Source organism: Phyllobates terribilis, unplaced genomic scaffold (assembly GCF_046119375.1).
Source record: "Phyllobates terribilis strain yellow unplaced genomic scaffold, ASM4611937v1 Scaffold_3__8_contigs__length_932513732, whole genome shotgun sequence".
Lineage (NCBI taxonomy): Eukaryota > Metazoa > Chordata > Amphibia > Anura > Dendrobatidae > Phyllobates > Phyllobates terribilis.
The window spans coordinates 516,018,246-516,039,402 of NW_027362763.1; the positions used below are offsets into that span (position 1 = coordinate 516,018,246).

The window sequence follows — 21,157 nt, forward strand, 5'->3', positions numbered from 1 at the left end:
ATGCACCACAGAACACACGTTCACTCTGTCGGCAGCATTATAGTCTGTGGCCCCGCCGGCGCATACGCTCGAATCCCGTTTTGCGAGGGGTTCGGACATAAGCCTTGATGGGACCAACGCATGAGTGCCAAAACACAGTGTGAAGGCACCCTTAACTTATTCTGTTAGATTTGCCAAAAAAATGTTTTTCTTTTTTTTCCATCTCCCGAGAACTATTTCATTCCCTGGTGTGCCCAATCCCCTTAATGTTTTCTATCTCAAACCATAGAATTCTATCCTTCAGATAAATTTCTGTTGCAGCTAGCGGGCCTTAAAAGGGGTTGTCAGGCCTCAGGCTACAAGCCTGCGTGCTGTCTGGATTCTCTGGTGCCAGCACATGGAGCGGGCGGTCATGTGACCGCAACTATGCAATTTCCATATTTCTGGACACATTCCGACTAGACATGTCCAGCCTCACTCAATACACTTGCACTAAGCTAGGCCATGCATGTCTAGTTGGCACATGACAGTTTGTATACTAATTGCAGTTATTATTATTATTATTTATTTATGTGCCATTGATTCCATGGTGCTGTACATAAGAAGAGGTTACATACCAAATACAGATATCACTTACAGTAAACAAACTAACAATGATAGACTGGTACAGAGGGAAGAGGACCCTGCCCTTGCAGGCTTACATTCTACAGGAACGGGGAAGGAGACAGTAGGTTAGGGGGGTTGTAGTAGCTCCGTAAACATGATCGACCGATCCCAGCACTGGAGAATCCTCACAGCATGTAGTGTGTATGACATGAGTATTCTTGAGTCTACAGTCATATAAAGTGACTGAAGACTTGTAGCTTAAGGCCGGACAATCCCTTTAAGTACAAATTGTAGACTACTCACTTTGATACTTATCCCTACAGCTTGATTCCTATGTAATTTGATTTGGTAATTCAAAATCAATTCTACCTACAGAAAATTTACTACAGCAAAGAAGCCATTCTAGATAATTTCTAGCTATGAAGATTCTGCAGTCTAGATTAAAATGAATCATTAATAGACTTCTAAGTATTGAAAATTTCAGGTATTTGTATGTTCATATCAAAGTAGTGGATGTTTTTCCACCAAGCCTCTCTGTTGCAAGTCGAATATTTTGACAAATAGTGGTTGTTGCTTTAGGCGCAGCATTTATACAGTTTTGCATGACGCCTATTTATCATTTATGTAAAGTGATGTGATATGTTAAATTAGAATGTTTATTGGTCCTTTTCCAGGTAAAACCTTTCCTTGTGAGTGTACGTTAAATGCTTTCAAATTTTAATAAGGAAAGGTAAAAAATTACGTTTTCACCCCTGTTTCTCCATCCCAAGGTAAAGGGGCTAATTATGGAATTAGCATCATAAACATTCTCAGCCTGTTTTGTTATACTTCTAAATACCTTGTTACAGAAATGTTGAACATCTGCCTTCAGTGTTTATTAGGGATAAAATATTCTTTGCTGCCCTCTTCACAGTTTGCGATGATGAATGTACAGGCCTCCTTCTTGATGACTTGGATCAGCTAAACCAGATGGTCATGAGCGTCAATCTTTCTGGCCCACTGCCTCCACCATACAGAATGTTGTTTAGCATTGAAAATGAGACTCAGGAATTAAAGGTAAATGTGCCAGTCTCTTGCTTAAACATGCAAATCAACGAGGCTGATTAAAAGCCATTGTAATTTTTGTCATTATTTTGGCTGCTGTATGTAATCAGAATATAGTATTGTGCCAAGATAAACAAAAAGAAGTTTATTTCCTTTTTATTTTTCATTCATATCCCCATTCTGATTAATGAATGTACTGCTGAGGATTTTTGAATTACCTTATGTTTGAAAATAGCCGGCAAATTTATCATCTTTTTTCAGTGCCCAAGATTAGTTGGTTGAGTCCCATGGTAAATGAGAGAGCGCTAACAGGGCAGTGGAGGATGCAAATTTGACTTGGCTGATTTTGGAGACATTTAGATGTGTTAAAAGCAGCATAAATTATCAATTTGACCCAGTAGGAAAGCTATTACAAAGGCAGTGTGAATTATGTTATTTGCAATTACTTATAATTATTTATCTTTGTTTGTCAATAATTAATCAAGTTTCATGCTATTTTGATGGATAAATATTATTTTATATACCAAAGATTGATGGTGTAAAGAGAATGTTAAACTAGCAAATAATCTCAAATTCTATAACAGAAAAAATAGTAAAGTATTATTTATGAAAGCTGTCCTCAAAAGTAGAAGCATTAGAGACTTAGAGATTCTGTATGCATTTGTCAGAAAAAAGTTGTGGCGTGTTCCTTGCATTTCATTGATGGAACCATGTCAAATAATGATAATACCATGTACACATACCTGTTTTGTGGGGCATGGATGTCAACAGTACAAGTTGGTAGCCACTCTGTCTGCCACCATGAGGTTCCTCCATGAAGAGTTGCATGCCTTATTCCTTATGAGACTGGAGTTGTACAAATGTATGGAACTTTTTAAGGGAGCCAAAATGGTATCTTCAAACACTGATTTAAAAAATGGCTATTTTCATGGAGACTCATGTGACAATGTAGAAGGTGTCAATCTGAATAGTTGAAGACACTGCAACAAATTTTTCATGTTGAGCTGGACACATGATGTAAGAGTGGCTGCACAGCAGAAATCAAACATTGTTTTATATATATTTTGCCTCGATGTGGAGATATTAGAAATCTAGGTACTGGTACTAAATGCATTAACTTTTTGTTAAGTTCAGGTGGGTGTTATCAGATAGCAACTCATACACACACCCAGTGAAAAGTATCTAATAACTAGTGTTGAGCCACCCCCGTAGTGTTCGAGTTCGGTTCGGTACGTCGAACACCCGTGTGTTCGCCGAACTGTTTGTCGAACTGTTCGTCGAACACCTTTGAACACCGTTAAAACCAATGGCAGGCAAACAAAAACACATAGAAACACATAGAAAACACCTTCAAAGGTGTCCAAAAGCTGACAAACTGCTCAGAAGACACAACTAACACATGGAAAAGTGACAAGTACATATAGTCATGCGAAAAGAAAAGAGGTGGAGGAGTAAAAGGAGGGGGAGACACAGATATAGGCATGTCATGCCCTTCTAAAATCCAAAAAGTGAGAAGCCGACACGCTCAGTCCGCTCCTGCCCGTGCCACCTCCGTGTCACCTGGTTTGTGCCAGAGCCGCGGTGAACCCTGACGGCCAGCCCCCCTCTCCCAATACTGGTGCCTGTCCGCTGGTGGGTCGAGCGAGCCCCCCTGTGGTGGAGGCAGCTCTAAGCTTTTTAATTTAAATTGTCTCTCTAATTTGAATGAATACACTTTAAATCCATTTACAAGGATCTATTGGAGGGCAAGTCTCATGCCAGCAGCCGCGTAATTCCAGCTCCAGTAGCGTCCACTAAAGCTGCTGCAGTTAAAAAGCTTTTATAAGGATCGAGCTCGGCTGTCCACCGCAAGGCATCCTACTGCCAGTCCCAGCCCCTATGCCTTGGGGTGCCTCCTGATGCTCTTCACTGAGTATCCCGTGGTCCCGAAGCATTTCCTTTGAAAAAATTAAGTGTCCAAACTACAGGTGGTGTAGCTTGCTTAACAGCCGGGATAATCCGCTGACTAGCAGACACTGCTACTAGGCACAAAGTATTTCCTGGGCTAGATGCAGTTAAAAATTTGTAATTAGATACTCTCGTTGGATGCTGAGAAAGCATTACATAGAGTCTCCTGGCACGCCATATATGATTCTCTTAAAAAGCTTGGGGTAGGGGTCTAGGGGACCCTTTTATAGCCAAAATCACGGCCCTGTATCACAATACGTCACCTAGGCTGAAGATAAATGGAACTGTAGCACCCTGAGGGCTCGGTTGCTACAGAGGTATTGCACCTCAGCCAGAGGTGTGATATCTCACTCTCAGGTAAGGATGGAGTGTGGATCAGGACCCGACACCTGCATGCATTACACCACATTGCCGTGGGGCAGGGCGACCAATATGCCTCTGAGATGGGCACGACAGTCCCTGTCCCTGGCTGGAGTGGGGGGAGGGAACACTGAGGAAGGGGAACCCTGCAGTGCAGGAGCAGGGAGGAAGCAGTTCCTGGGTGCATTGAAAAGGGAGTATAAAAGGTGGGCACCATCTTAGTTCAGTGCAGAGAAGTCTGAGCCGAAGTGGGAGGCAGCAGGGGCTCTGCATGAGCTCTGCTCCGGAGGCGGGCCTAGTAACAGAGGCCCAGGCCTGGAAGAGGGAGAAGGAAGGAAGAGGAGCGGAGAAGGCTCCAGGAACAAGGAATGAAGGGATCCCAGGGGTGCGGACGGGCGAGTCGCCACCGCACGCCCGAATCCACCTGCGTGGAGGGGTCAGGCCAAAGGGGGAGACCGGTCCCCGAAACTAGTGGAGGCAGGAAACGACCCTCAGCTAGAAACCGGAGGCTGTGACATTTTATGTGGCGCAGCCCCTCGCTACACCCGCTAGGAAGGCACCACATAGGGTCAGGGAAACTGGCGCCAAGTTTACCAAGAGGAGGCCCGAGGCAGCCGGACAGAAGGGTTGGTAAGAAAGGCCAGACAAAGGACACACAAAGGGGGTCCTGTGAAGCACTCCAAAGTTATCTGGGAGTTGTCTGAGCCCCTCACCTGGTGAGCACAGTACGACGTGGGCAGCCGTTACCTGCAGACGTGGTCTGGATAATAAGAACTGTGAGTAAAGGCCCTGGACTGCATCACTGACTCCGTGTGGTTACTGATGCTGCCCTGCACCATCACCCCCATCCTCCGCATACACTGCCCTGAGGCTATACTCCTCCCGTGGGGAGTTATGCTACGCTCTGCTGCACCCAAAACACCAGCCTCAGCGGTCTGCCCTGCAGCGGCGGTTCACTCTGACCGCAATCCACGGGTGGCGTAGTCGGACATTTAAACATCAAAACCACATAAATAGTTCCGCCACTGGTTTGACCACCCTGAGCCACGGAACCGGGTCGCCGCCACGAAGACTACAACCACCAGCATCCACCAAAAAGGGTCTGGCTCCGGGTGTCCCAAGGCCCAGGGGGTGCATCAGAACATTTTCATCACCTTTCACAATCACCAATGGGACAAGGCAGGGATGTCCTCTGTCCCCTCTCTTATACATCCTAGTGACGGAGCACCTGCTCTCATCAATTCGCCATAACCCCAATATTAGGTGGATTGAGGTGGGAGGCACCGAGTACAAGTGCTCTCTATTTGCTGATGATGTCCTAGTATATATCACTCAATCACATATATCCATCCATGCTGTTATGGCTGAAATAGATCACTTTGTTACATGGTCAAATTTTAAAATCAATGCAGCGAAGTCTGAGGCCCTCGATGTCTCCCTCCCCAAATCCATATAGGATTCCATCCAGTCCAACTTTCCCTTTGCCTGGCCCTCACAGGGTATCAAATACTTAGGAATTCCTATTCATAGAGACCTCTCCCATCTAAGTTATCTTAATTTTGGGCCCTTTATTGAACAACTCCATACAGACCACGGTTGGCAAGTTAGAACTGTAAGATTCACTACGTGAACCACTGGTGTTTTGTGGAAAAGCACATGTACACTGTGTTCCAAATTATTATGCCAAAAGTGTTTAGGAGTGATAAGGGAAGAATTTGTTTGTTTGTCAGTTAAACTCATTGATGGTGATGTGTGTCAGGGCTCTTTACATCACTGTAAGCAATTGCAGACACCTGTGCTAATTTGTTTGGCAGGTGTGTCCAATGAAAGGCAAGACTACTTAAGAAGGCTGTCTCACATTATTAAGCAGCCTACATTTTCTGCCAAAATGAGAAAGAAAAAGGATGTGTCGGCTGCTGAGAAGCAACAAATTGTGGAGTGTTTAGGTCAAGGCATGACTACAATCAACATTGTGCGATGATCAGGATGAAGTGTCTTGGCAATCAAGAAGTATGTAGCTGATTCACAGTACACACGTGTGCGTGCTGATAAGGGCAAATTGAGGACTCTTTCCTACAGGCAATTACGTCAGGTTAAAAGAGCAGCGGCAAAACAGCCTTGTCATAGCAGCAGACAAGTTTTTGAAGCTGCTGGTGCCTCCAACGTCCCCCGAACAACAAGATGCAGGGTCCTTCAGAGGTTTGCAGCTGTGCATACGCCATCCTGTTGACCTCCTCTATCCACTTCACACAAGCAGAAACGGCTCCAGTGGGCCAAACATTACATGAAGACTGATATCAAAACTGTTTTGTTCACGGATGAGTGCCGTGCAGCGCTCGATGGTCCAGATGGATGGAGTGGAGGATGGCTGGTTGATGGACACCCCACGCAAACACGGCTACAGTGCCAACAAGGAGGAGGTGGAGTAATGTTTTGGGCTGGAATCATGGGGAGAGAGATTGTCGGCCCCTTTAGGATCCCTGAAGGCGCTAAAGATGAACTCCATAATGTATGTGGATTTTCTCAAACAGCACTTCCTGCCATGGTTCAAGAAGAAGAACCGTGTATTTCACAGCAAGATCATTTTTTTGCATGATAATGCACCATCTCATGCTGCACATAAAACATCTGCATCTCTGGCTGATATGGGCATAAAAGGGGACAAAATTATGGTGTGACCCCCATGCTCCCCTGACCTCTACCCCATTCAGAACCTCTGGAGCATCATCAAAAGGAGTGTCTATGATGGCGGGAGGCAGTTCACATCTAAGCAACAGCTCTGGGAGGGTATTCTGTCCTCATGCAAAACAATTGAAGCAGAAACCATCCAAAACCTGACAAATTCAATGGACGAGAGAGTTCAGAAGCTCCTTTCGAACAAGGGGTCCTATGTGAAAATGTAACATCACGTAGAATTAAGTTTTGAGTTGAAAACTGTTTGATTTCAGTTTCTAATAACCTGCTAATGCTTATAATTTCAAAAATGACCATTTTTTTGGTCTTTATTAAAATGAAAAGGTTGATCGAAAAGTTTGGGGGATCTAAGAGTGTGGCAACCCAGTAGTCATGATTACTTCGAATTCTGACAATATGAGGGTCATGTTGCAGGTAGTGCAGCAAGAAGGCACTTATGTGTCTTGCGCATCTCGGAGCCCCAAAATTATTTTCCGGGCTAGATGCAGCTAAAAATTATTATTAATTTTAAATCTGGTGGAGCTTAGTATAGATGGCCTAATAGGATCAGTGCTGCAGACTGCTACAAAGCCCAAATCATTTTCCAGTCAAGATACAGATAAACATGATTAGTAATTTTAAATCTGGTGGAGCTTATTATAGATGGCCTAATAGAATCAGTGCTGCACACTGCTACAAAGCCCAAATTATTTTCCAGCCAAGATACAGATAAACATGATTAGTAATTTGAAAGCTTAAAACGGTTGGTAGGGTGATTTTAACCAATCATCAAGCTTTTACTCTCCCCAGGATAACACAGGGGTAGAAAAGTCGTTTCGGATCCATGATTTGTTCATCTTTATGAACGTGAGTTTGTCTACATTATCAATGGAGAGCCGCGTGCGCTTATCTGTCAGCACACCACCAGCAGCGCTGAACACACGTTCAGACAGAACGCTGGCTGCGGGGCATGACAAGATCTCCAAGGCGTAAGTGGCTAGCTCCGGCCATTTATCCAGATTGGAAGCCCAAAAAGAGCAAGGGTCCAGTGACACAGTCATGGCTTCAATGTTTACTTGTAGATACTCCTGTACCATCGTCTCTAGGCGTTGACTATGTGTCAGACTTCTTGTCTCCTGTGGCCTTGCAAAAGATGGGCTAAAAAAGTGGTGAAATGATTCCGCAAAATTGATGTTACCAGCAGATACTGTGGTTCTGTTACGGTTTGAGTGCTGAACACTTGACGGTCCCACGGTTGGCAAGTTGGAACTGTGAGATTCACTACGTGCACCACTGGTGTTTTGTGGAAAAGCACATGTAAGATTCTGCAACAGTCTCTGCTGATACTCCTGCATGCGTGCATCCCTTTCTATGGCAGGAATAATTTCTGCAAATTTACTTTTGTACCGGGGATCAGTGTGGCAACCCAGTAGTCAGGATTATTTCTAATTCTCACAATTCGAGGGTCATGTTGCAGGTAGTGCAGCAAGAAGGCACTCATGTGTGTTGCGCATCCAGGAGCACCAAGTCCCTGTTGTGTTGGTGGCGAGGTAACAATCATGCTTCCTTCCTCTGTCCTCTCCCCCCAACCTCGCACAACAGAAATGTGATCAAGGTCTCCCTCATCTGATGAGTCTTCCATCAGTTCGTCCTCCACTTCTTCCTGGGCTCCTGCACCTTCCTCACTAGTTTGGCTGCTACCATGCGCCCCGGTAAAACCATCTCCCCCACCCTCACTTGCCTGCCGCCTTGGTGCTGCCGACCGTCTGGACCTTGCAGATGTTAGCCCTTCCGCATACAACTCCTCCTCTACTTCCTCCACCTCCTCTTGTGCCACCACCTGACTCCGAATTCTGTTTAACATGTGCTCCAGCATGTAAATCACCGGAATAGTCATGCTGATAATGGCATCGTCAGCACTAAACATCTTCGTCGCCATTTCAAAACTGTGCAGAAGGGTGCATAGGTCCCTGATCTGAGACCACTCCTCCAGCGTGATTTGCCCCACCTCTGGATCTCGTTGGCCCAGGCTATACGTCAGAACGTATTGCACCAGGGCTTGTCGGTGCTGCCACAGTCGCTGCAACATGTGCAGAGTTGAATTCCACCGGGTAGGCACATCGCATTTTAGCCGGTGAAGTGGCAGGCCCAACGACTTCTGTAGAGATGTAAGTCGCTGAGCTGCGGGATGCGAACGGCGGAAGTGAGCACACAGCGACCGTGCCCTCTGCAGAAGGCCATCTAGTCTGGGATAGTGGGCTAAAAATTGCTGGACAACCAGGTTCAACACGTGAGCCATACAAGGCACGTGTGTGACATTGCCCCGGCGAAGGGCCGCACCCAGGTTTGCAGCATTGTCGCACACAGCCTTCCCTGGTTTCAGGTCCAGTGGAGACAACCATTCATGAAATTGGTTCTCCAGAGCTGACCACAACTCCTCAGCTGTGTGACTCACATTTCCCAGACTTTTCAAAGTAAAAACCGCCTGATGACGTTGAGCCCTACTGCCAGCATAGTAAGGAGGTGTGCAGGATCCCTTCTGCGCAGTTAGAAAGCTTGTGGCATGACCAGACAGGCTTTGGGTGCAGGTGGAAGACCGAGAGGAGGTAGAGGAGGCAAAAGCAGTGGAGGAACTTTGACATAAAGAGGATTGACGCACAACTCGTGGGGACGGCAAGACTTGGACAGCAGCCCCTTGTCCTGCTGTCACCATAGTTACCCAGTGCCCAGTCAGCGACATATAACGCCCCTGTCCATGCCTACTCGTCCAAGTGTCTGTGGTGAAATGCACCCTGTCACACACAGAGTTTCTCAAAGAAGCGTTGATGTTGTGTGCGACATGCTGGTGGAGCGCAGGCACACCTTTCTTTGAGAAGTAGTGCCAACTGGGCATCTGGTACTGGGGCACTGCGACGGACATAAGGTCTCGAAAATCCTCTGTGTCCACCAGGCGGAAAGGCAGCATTTCTGTAGCCAAGAGCTTGCAGATGGTGAAATTCAACCTCTTAGCTTTCTCATGGCTAGGAGGAAATGGTCTTTTACTTGTCCACATCTGAGGGACCGAGGGCTGGCTATTGTGCTTAGACGGGGTTGATAAGGGTGTCCCCGGCAAACTGCCGGTCTGTGAAGAAGATGCAGGCGGACATGTTAGGTTGCCTTGATCCAAAGGTGGTGCTATCGATGTCGGACAGCGCTCAACACCAGCTGGTGTTACCACCTCCAAAGAAAATGATGACCTGCCAATCACGCTGGCTGTTGCGGGTAAAGAGGTGGCAGGTCTGCGCCCCAAAACAGGTGTGACTGCTGTCCCCCCAGTCACAGAGGATGAAGAGGCCGCGGATGCACAAGATATGGCAGACGGTGGTTGGCCCGGCCGGCTAGGCCGCATTGTAGCACACTGAGCTTCCCACTGCAACTTATGCTTCATGTCCATGTGCCGGTTCATGCATGAAGTACTCAAACTATGTATTTTTGGCCTCTACTTAGCTTTTGCTGACAAATTTTACAGATAACACGAGTTGGGTCATCTTTATCGATCTGAAAAAATGCCCAGGCTATGCAAGGCTTAGCACCAATGCGACCTGAAGAGCCACCACGACTTGTGGTGAGAGGCAGAGTTGTGTTTGAGGATGCAGTTGTTGACGTGCTTCCAGTACTACGTCTCTGTCCAGGAAGGCGCAACCTGACCTCGTCGTCACTAGCATCTTCCTCCACCTCCTCTGCTGACCTCATCTCTTGGCTGACTGTGGGTTGACAGTAAGTGGGATCTCCAACCTCATCATCATCACCCTGTACGTTATCACACCCGTCGTCCTCAGAGCCAACCTGTTCCTGCCCTGACAAAAAACTAAAGTTGTCGCTCCAATCAGGTATTTGAGTCTCATCATCGTCTTCCTCATTGTCTCCACCAACAGGAGTTACAGTTTGGGAATGAGGGTCTACATTATGGTCAGAACCTTCTGCTTCTGGTCCTGGATCCGACTCATAAAGATTCTGGGCATCAGTGCAGATCATTTCCTCGTCTGGATTCACAGAAGCGCTGGAGTCGACCTCTGATTCCCAGGCTATAGTATGAGTAAACAGCTCTGCAGACTCAACCATCTGTTCTACCTCATACTCAGACGGGCAGCTGGAGATTTGGGAGAAGTGAGGAAGCAAGTGCGATTGGGGTGACACCTTTGAGGACTGGAGTGTTTGTGATGTTGAAGTTGATGTGGAGGAGAGCCCACTTAAAGGAGCACTTGATATCTGTTGAAGCACCTGCTGTTTTTGTGCCTCATCTGGAATTTGTAGCGATTGGCGTGGCCGTAAGAAAGGGATCTTATCACATTGTCCGCTAAAAGAAGTAGACATTTTAGTTTGGCTGGAAGATGGTCTTTCTTCTGCAGATGTTACTGTTGCTTTAACACCTACCCCACGGACACAACCTTTTTTCCCCTTCCCAACATGCCTATTCCCCTTTCCACCAGCAGCAGGCCTTTTTCCACTCATTTTGGTGGTTAACTAATTCACAACTCTGGAGTTGTTTGCACAAAAAAACAATGGATGGGAACCGAGCAGAGCTGAGTGGCCAAACTGTGGTATTAGGCCAAAACTATTGGCTGGGTTAGATGCAGAAAAAATTATATTCAATTTGCAACCTGATGGAGGTCAGTATAGATGGACTAATAGAACAAGTCCCACACACAGCTAGAAGCCCAAATATTTTTTCAGAGGTAGATGCAGAAAAAAATTGTATTCAGTTTGCAACCTGATGGAGGTCAGTATAGATGGACTAATAGAACAAGTCCTACACACAGCTAGAAGCCCAAATATTTTTTCAGAGGTAGATGCAGAAAAAAAATATATTCAGTTTGCAACCTGATGGAGGTCAGTATAGATGGACTAATAGAGAAAGTCCCACACACTGCTAGAAGGCCAAATATTTTTTCAGAGCTAGATGCAGATATAAATTATTTTTAATTTGCATCCTGATGGAGGTCAGTATAGATGGACTAATAGAGAAAGTCCCACACACTGCTAGAAGGCCAAATATTTTTTCAGAGCTAGATGCAGAAAAAAATTATATTCAGTTTGCAACCTGATGGAGGTCAGTATAGATGGACTAATAGAACAAGTCCCACACACAGCTAGAAGGCCAAATATTTTTTCAGAGGTAGATGCAGATAAAAATTATTTTTAATTTGCAGCCTGATGGAGGTCAGTATAGATGGACTAATAGAGAAAGTCCCACACACTGCTAGAAGGCCAAATATTTTTTCAGAGCTAGATGCAGACAAAAAATTATTTTGAATTTGCAACCTGATGGAGGTCAGTATAGATGGACTAATAGAGAAAGTCCCACACACTGCTAGAAGGCCAAATATTTTTTCAGAGCTAGATGCAGACAAAAAATTATTTTTAATTTGCAACCTGATGGAGGTCAGTATAGATGGACTAATAGAGAAAGTCCCACACACTGCTAGAAGGCCAAATATTTTTTCAGAGCTAGATGCAGATATAAATTATTTTTAATTTGCAACCTAATGGAGGTCAGTATAGATGGACTAATAGAGAAAGTCCCACACACTGCTAGAAGGCCAAATATTTTTTCAGAGCTAGATGCAGAAAAAAAATTATATTCAGTTTGCAACCTGATGGAAGTCAGTATAGATGGACTAATAGAACAGGTCCCACACACAGCTAGAAGCCCAAATATTTTTTCAGAGGTAGATGCAGAAAAAAATTATATTCAGTTTGCAACCTGATGGAGGTCTGTATAGATGGATTAATAGAACAAGTCCCACACACAGCTAGAAGCCCAATATTTTTTCAGAGGTAGATGCAGAAAAAATATATATTCAGTTTGCAACCTGATGGAGGTCAGTATAGATGGACTAATAGATAAAGTCCCACACACTGCTAGAAGGCCAAATATTTTTTCAGAGCTAGATGCAGACAAAAAATTATTTTTAATTTGCAACCTGATGGAGGTCAGTATAGATGGACTAATAGAGAAAGTCCCACACACTGCTAGAAGGCCAAATAATTTTTCAGAGCTAGATGCAGATATAAATTATTTTTAATTTGCAACCTGATGGAGGTCAGTATAGATGGACTAATAGAGAAAGTCCCACACACTGCTAGAAGGCCAAATATTTTTTCAGAGCTAGATGCAGACAAAAAATTATTTTGAATTTGCAGCGTGATGGAGGTCAGTATAGATGGACTAATAGAACAAGTCCCACACACTGCTAGAATGCCAAATATTTTTTCAGAGCTAGATGCAGAAAAAAATTATATTCAGTTTGCAACCTGATGGAGGTCAGTATACAGTACAGACCAAAAGTTTGGACACACCTCATTTAAAGATTTTTCTGTTTTTTCATGACTTTGAAAATTGTACATTCACACTGAAGGCATCAAAACTATGAATTAACACATGTGGAATTATATAGTTAACAAAAAAGTGTGAAACAACTGAAAATATGTCTTATATTCTAGGTTCTTCAAAGTAGCCACCTTTTGCTTTGATGACTGCTTTGCATACTCTTGGCATTCTCTTGATGAACTTCAAGAGGTAGTCACTGGAAATGGTTTTCACTTCACAGGTGTGCCCTGTCAGGTTTAATAAGTGGGATTTCTTGCCTTATAAATGGGGTTGGGACCATCAGTAGTGTTGTGCAGAAGTCTGGTGGATACACAGCTGATAGTCCTACTGAATAGACTGTTAGAATTTGTATAATGGCAAGAAAAAAGCAGCTAAGTAAAGAAAAACGAGTGGCCATCATTACTTTAAGAAATGAAGGTAAGTCAGTGCGAAAAATTGGGAAAACTTTGAAAGTGTCCCCAACTGCAGTTGCAAAAACCATCAAGCGCTGCAAAGAAACTGGCTCACATGATAACCGCCCCAGGAAAGGAAGACCAAGAGTCACCTCTGCTTCTGAGGATAAGTTTATCCGAGTCACCAGCCTCAGAAATTGCAGGTTAACAGCAGCTCAGATTAGAGACCAGGTCAATGCCACACAGAGTTCTAGCAGCAGGCACATCTCTTCAACAACTGTTAAGAGGAGACTTTGTGCAGCAGGCCTTCACGGTAAAATAGCTGCTAGGAAACCACTGCTAAGGACAAGCAACAAGCAGAAGAGATTTGTTTGGGCTAAAGAACACAAGGAATGGACATTGGACCAGTGGAAATCTGTGCTTTGGTCTGATAAGTGCAAATTTGAGATCTTTGGTTCCAACCACCGTGTCTTTGTGCGACGCAGAAAAGGTGAATGGATGGAATCTACATGCCTGGTTCCCACCGTGAAGCATGGAGGAGGAGGTGTGATGGTGTGGGGGTGCTTTTCTGGTGACACTGTTGGGGATTTATTCAAAGTTGAAGGCATACTGAACCTGCATGGCTACCACAGCATCTTGCAGCGCCATGCTATTCCATCCGGTTTGCGTTTAGTTGGACCATCATTTATTTTTCAATAGGACAATGACCCCAAACACACCTCCAGGCTGTGTAAGGGCTATTTGACCAAGAAGGAGAGTGATGGGGTGCTACGCCAGATGACCTGGCTCCCACAGTCACCAGACCTGAACCCAATCGAGATGGTTTGGGGTGAGCTGGACTGCAGAGTGAAGGCAAAAGGGCCAACAAGTGCTAAGCATCTCTGGGAACTCCTTCAAGATTGTTGGAAGACCATTTCCGGTGACTACCTCTTGAAGCTCATCAAGAGAATGCCAAGAGTGTGCAAAGCAGTCATCAAAGCAAAAGGTGGCTACTTTGAAGAACCTAGAATATAAGACATATTTTCAGTTGTTTCAGACTTTTTTGTTAAGTATATAATCCACATGTGTTAATTCATAGTTTTGATGCCTTCAGTGTGAATGTGCAATTTACATATTCATGAAAATACAGAAATATCTTTAAATGAGAAGGTGTGTCCAAACTTTTGGTCTGTACTGTAGATGGACTAATAGAACAAGTCCCACACACTGCTAGAAGCCCAAATATTTTTTCAGAGCTAGATGCAGAAAAAAATTATATTCAATTTGCAACCTGATGGAGGTCAGTATAGATGGACTAATAGAATGATGCTATGCCCAAAAGATTTTACTTCACTAGGTGCAGTAAAAAAATTGGTATTCTATACACAGGTGGTATATCTTGCAACACAGATAGGCTACTCCACTGACTAACACTCTCTGCAATAGGCCAAAAAGGATTAGCTTTGCTAGATTCAGCCAAATGCTGTGAAAAAAACTTGCACAGCACTGGCACAGACCTGCCTGGCAAAAACTGATAGGAACTGATGTAACCTAGTCCTGAAAAGGACTGCAATTACAATTAGTCTTTACTCCCACAATCTATCTATTTAAGAGCACAGACCTGCCTGATAAAAGTCGTAGGAAATGCTGTAACCTAGTCCTTAAAAGGACTGCAATCACAACTATTCCCTACTCCCAAGCTATCTGTAGATTTGTGCGAAAATTGGCTTGAAATTAACAAGGTATAGCGCACACAGCAACAGCGGTGCCGTCTAACACGCAGCTGCAGCAGTGAGAAAATGGTGGCGACGGGGAAAATGGCTTGGTCTTATAGGGCAAGGACATGTGACATACACTGCCAATGACACATGCCCTTGCTTGTGTGAAAAAAAGCACTTCGCTCCGTGTGTGCGCTGCTGATAGGCTGACAGATTGCACCTCCCCACTGTAAATGCGGGAAAGAGAAAAAAAAATGGAGATCTTCATTATTCCTGCAGAGATCTATCCCCTGCCCCTCCCCCCACCCCGCTGTACACTCAACCTGCGTATTAACATTAATTTTCATCATTACTGAGAAAAAATCCAGTTATGATTTTGGTGCACGAACAGTTATCGAACATAACCTCGAACAGCCGAATTTTTCTCAAATCGTTCATGTTCGCCGAACGGCTCGAACACCGCCCAAAACAGCTCGAATTTGAGATTGGCGAACAGTTCGAGTCGAACAACGCTCATCTCTACTAATAACCCCACTTGGACTTTACTAAAGTTAACTTATTAGGTGCCAAATACTTTGATTACTAATATGAGCCAAAATAAAAAAAAAAGTTTTATTCCGCTCTGCAGCTACTATTACATTGTATATCCAGTTCAACATGAAAAATTTGGTTAAAGGTCCTCTTTAATTAAAATAATGGATATTAACCACTTTACAGACTGTGGCGTATTAGTACGCACTAGGCTGTCACCCCCTGTTCAGCACGGGCTGCGGCGGTGAGCCCGCACTGAACCAGGCACATGTCAGCTTATTATTACAGCTGACATGTGCCCGCAACAGCCGCAGGTGGATTCGCGATCCACCCGCGGCTGTTAACATGTTAAATGCCGCTGTCAATCTCCAACAGTGGCATTTAACATCGCCGCACCGGAAGCGCGTCACTTACCCCGCCCATCGGTGACTCCGTCACATGATGGCGGGTCACCGATGCAAGGGCATGACAGCCCTGCGTCTGCAGCAGACCCCAGTGGTTGTTATGTGCTGATCGCTATGAGCGCCACCTAGTGGTCGGCGCTCATAGCACAGGAGCATTTCTGCTATATAGAGGTGATTTGCTCATCACCTCTATGTAGCAGAGGCGATCAGACAAGTGCTGCTTCTAGTCTCCTATGGAGACTATGGAATCATGCAAAAATTGAAAAAAAAAATGTTTTTAAAAATATTAAAAAAATTAAAAAAATATAAAAGTTTAAATCACCCCCTTTTCGCCCCATTCAAAATAAAATATTAAAAAAAAAATCCACATACACATATTTAGTATCGCCGCATTCAGAATCGCCCAATCTATCAATGTAAAAAAAGAATTAATCCGATCGGCAAACGGCGTAATGAGAAAAAAATTCTAAACTCCTGAATTACGATTTTTGGTCACTGCAACATTGCAATAAAATGCAATAACGGGCGATCAAAACATCGGATCTACTCCAATATGGTATCAATAAAAACTTCAGCTCGGCATGCAAAAAATAAGCCCTCACCCAGCCCCAGATCCCGAAAAATGGAGACGCTACAGGTCTTGGAAAATGGCGCCTTTTTTTTTTTTTTAGCAAATTTTGGAATTTTTTTCACCACTTAAATAAAAAAGAACCTATACATGTTTGGTGTCTATGAACTCATAATGAGCTGGAGAATAATAATTTCAGGTCAGTTTTAGCATTCAGTGAATGTGGTGAAAAAAATGTTAAAAAAACATCTGTGGTATTGCACTTTTTTTGCAATTTCACCGCACTTGGAATTTTTTTCCCATTTTCCCATACACGATGTGGTAAAACCAGTAATTTCGTTCAAAAGTACAACTCGCCCCGCAAAAAATAAGCCCCCATATGGCCATATTGACCAAAAAATAAAAAACGCTATGGCTCTGGGAACAAGGGGAGCAAAAAACGAAAATGCTAAAATGGAAAATCCCAATGTTGCTAAGGGGTTAAACATTTAGGACAGAATTTTAAAATGAGACTCCCAGCTCATTCCTGACAGTATATGTGCAGACGTTACTTTGTTTATATATTTTTAACACTAGTAGTTTGATAATCTGTACTGTCTAATCAGTTTGACCTCACTGTAAGAGAAATTAAATTACATTGGTCAGACATTCTAGTGAGTCTGTGCTAGACCTGATTATACACAGCAGTCAATCGGAGAAGGATGAGTTGCAGAGGTAAAGAAAGAACAGCAGCCAGAGTCGATGATGAGGCAGAAGGTGTGTCTTAGACTACCTCAGACTCCCTGTAGATGCTGTTGGCAAGATGTAGTCCCAGATCTCTTAGCTATTTCATATATATGTATTTTTAGTCTGTGTACTGTATGCTTACAAAATAAACCATGCATGGACAGAACAAACCAATTTTACTCAATTTGGTAGTTTCTCAACACAAACCTACAGTGTAGAAAAATGACAGCAGGTGCTAGTCTTATAAACTTTTTGGATTAGACTAACATTAGACTAGACTAATAGACTAGATTAGACTATTAGATTTAAATTGGTGGGCAAAAAAAGTGTTTTAATGGATCCATTGCACAGATGATAAAGTAAACCATATCAGAGATAAGCAGAATAATCCCCTGGAGATTATGTTTGAGTCAAATTTCCTGAAATTTGTCATTTCATGTGACGCGCCCCCTGGGCCATGTTCAGGGGATACCCGGAGCCGGATCTGGATAGGGGTAGTAGTCCTTGTGGCGGTGACCCGGTCCGTGCCCAGGGTGTCAACTAAGTGGCAGTCTATGGCAGTAGATGTTAACTTGATTGTCGACTACGCCACCCGTTGAGTGCGGCTTTGACGCCGCCGCTGCAGAGCAGTCCGCTGAGGCCGGTGGTATATGTGCAGCAGTGATGGTATAACCCCCAACGGGAGGGGTATGGCCTCAGGGCAGCAGGTGTGGATGATGGGGGTTGTGATGATGCAGAAAGAAGACTCAGAGTCAGGAGATGCAGTTCAGGGTTTTTACTTACTGGTGTTCTTTTGGTCACTCTGGCCTTGAGTGACCACCCGAGCCGTGCTGCGTCCACCAGGTCCTGGACTTGGCTAACCCCCAGGCGATTCCGGAGCGTGGTCCTGAGCTCCCTTCTGACTCTCTCTCTCTCTCTGGCCGTTCCCACCAGGGATCCACCTGTGTCCGGCTCCCTCGGGTCTCTTGTTGGTTGAACCTTCCCTGGCTTCCCTACCCTATGCTCGGTGTGCCATTCTGGTGGATTTGGTGAGGGTCGTGGCAGATCCTGCCCACGACCTCCGGTTCCTGGCTAAGGTTTGTTTTGGCCTCTGCCAGCTTGGGATCCGGTACCCGTGTCCGCCAACCCTTCACCCTTTTGTCTTTATTCTGGGGTCTTGGGGTTCCCTTCTTGTCTTTCTCTCTGGGTCCTTCTTTTCTCCTCTCTCCCTCTGCAGGCTTGGCTCTGGAGCTGGGCCCAGCCGGAGCCACAGCTCCCTGTCAGCCCTCCTGGCTGAGCTCCTCTGCTCTGCTCCTCAGGCTAAAAAGACCCTGTCCTAAGATGGTGCCCACCATATATACTCCCTCTATGTGTGAGCCCAGGTGACTAGCACCCAATGAGCTCCTAGCTTTACCCAGACTACTCCCCCTATCTGCCCCTACACTACTGGGATGTTCCACCCCCCTCCCACTCCAGCCAGGGACAGACGCTGTCGTACCTGCACATATACTGGTGGGAGTACCGTAGTTCTGTCCCCCGGAAATGGGATGTATGTAGTGCATGCAGCCTACTGAGCTCAGTTCCACACTCCATCCTTACCCGGGAGTGGAATACCACACCTCTGGAGTGAGGTGCAATACCCCTGTAGCAGCCGAATCCTCAGGGTGCTACATTCCCCCCTGGTAAATCACAGCACATCCTCGGGCTGTAAAAGAATAAAATATCCACAAACATACAATTTTTTTTTTTTCAAAACATCATAAACATATAAAACACTATATATATATATATATCAGCAGCATAATACTCTTCATATAAAACTTTTCATAAAAAACATTTTTGACCTCTGGCCACTTGTGCAAATTGTGACCAGGTAAGTGCCACAGTCTCTGGTAGAAAAAACAGTTTCCTATAAAACCAGTAGGGGGCGCCTTAGAAAGCGCAACTATATACAAGGGGAGGTGGCCGCTCTCAGTCCTCGGCCAGTGGGGAAAAAGGGATGGCTGCTCACAGTCCTCAGCCTGTGGGGAGATGGGACACACTGGAACAGTTCACTGGTCCCAACGGGGACTATAATGGTAACAGTTATTGTACCTTCCCGGGTAACTATTTACAGTGCTCCTACTGTACATCAGTAGCGACGTCCTCCTACTCCTTCCTCCGTGTACCTTTCAGACCCGTCCGGGTCCTCTTGCTCCTCCTGACACCTCAGCTCTTTCTCTGTCAGTCGGTGTACATGAAGGGCATAGGGTCCTTTGGCACATTGGTGCCGGGTGAAGGTGACCTCATCACCCAGGTAAAGATCACGACCTCTGTGTCCCTCCGGTAGGTGGGACTCGACATCTCTTCTGGTCACGAAGACGTCGCCGGGGGTGTGATGATCTCTGATGAAGTCCCAACCGTGCTGCAGTTGGAATTTGATTACAGTCCCGGTGGCACGGGGACCGTGGGCTGCACAGGGGTTCCGTCGGGTCCGGCTCTTCTGTTCTGCACTCCTCACTTGCAGCCGCTCCTCGCGGACCCGCCTCTCTCGTCGTTCCCGGTCGAAAACCTCTAATTGCTGCCGGCAGCACTCTGCTCGCTGGGCTGCGGCCGCCCGGGTCTCTTGAGTGAACCCGATGAGGTCTCCTCCAGTGGCGTCCCACGCAAACTGCGCTTCCTCCAGCGAGAGTGGGGTGATCTTGGCGGGCGCCGGAGCCGGGATCAGGGGCTCATCCAGGGGTCTTTCTTTCCGGAGTCGGGGATGGTAGTACTCCGGTGACCACTCAAAGGGCTGCCCATCCGGGCAAATATGCTGGGCTAACAAATCTTCACCCAGGTGCGGCACTGTGGAGGTTGAGGGCGCGGTGGTGGTAGCGGCGCCCGGGTTCACCAGGCCTTGCGACCAGGCCTGGGGCACCCTGAAGGTGAAGGGCACCGTGAAGACGGCGGCGCCCGGGGGCACTCGGCCTTGCGACCAGGCCGGTGGCGTCTCCTGCTTGGCCGCGCTCAGGGTTGAGGCGCGTGACATCACAGGGGGCGTGGTCGCGGCTCCTGCTTGGGGCCTAGTCTGGAGCGGTAGCGGTGCGGCAACGGGCATGATCAGTGGGACTTCGGGCTCTGCGACGGGGAGCGGGGGTAGGCTTACGGTGGCTGGGCTCGGGGTAGTAACGTCCCCTTTACTTGCCTCCGTCTCTTCAGCTCCCTCTGCAGCGTCGTCTCCGGCCTCCGTCCCTTCTGCATCCTCTTCAGGGGCAGGCGTGCTCCTCGTTGCGGGTGGTGTGCTCCGCTGGCGGGTTCCAGCCTGCTGGGCCATCTCCCTGCTCCATTCCGTCAGCGTTTCTCGCTGCACCTGGGCCATCCTCCGTGCGAGGCCCTCCAGCGCGGTCTGTGCACACTCCCGGTCTCGGGGGAGCTGTGCCAGGATCTCCACCAGGTCTTGTGGAGTGGTTGCTTGCATCAGGCTCCTGACCACAGGGTCGGTGCTGCCTGCCTCTCCCTCCATCTCCGGGTACGGCTCCTCCAGACTTCTCCAAGCTGCTCCCATCTTCTCTCTTTTGTTCCCTCTCCGCCCCCATTGAGGGCGGTCCTGGGGCAACTTGGTGATTGACAGCTCCAGGGGCAGTTCTCTCACACTGATGGACATCGCTAGCATCGCAGCCTCTGCTGGTGGGGGCGGTCTTCGTTTTTGGCGCCATTCTTGGTCCTGGCCCACGATGGGAGGTCGTCTCTTACCACCCTCTGGCACGCCCATAATGGCGTCCGCTCTGCCAGGGCGGGAAATCTTCTCAGATGGCGGGAACCGCTTCCCAGTGGCGGGAAACACTGCAGATGGCGGGAAAAGACTGCAGATGACGGGCAAATGGCGGGAACCGATCCGAGATGGCGTCCGATGGCGGGGA

General features: G+C 46.3%; 1 protein-coding gene across 6 annotated transcripts in view; it reads left to right on the top strand.

Moving 5' to 3' along the window:
• Positions 1-21,157, top strand: part of LAMA2 (laminin subunit alpha 2) — a 1,447,346-nt gene that overhangs the window by 1,076,937 nt on the left and 349,252 nt on the right. For all 6 annotated transcript variants that reach the window (XM_073676060.1, XM_073676058.1, XM_073676059.1 and 3 more), the window contains one exon: positions 1,499-1,641. In XM_073676060.1, coding sequence (XP_073532161.1) covers positions 1,499-1,641 — 143 coding nt within the window. The remainder of the gene's footprint in view (positions 1-1,498; positions 1,642-21,157) is intronic.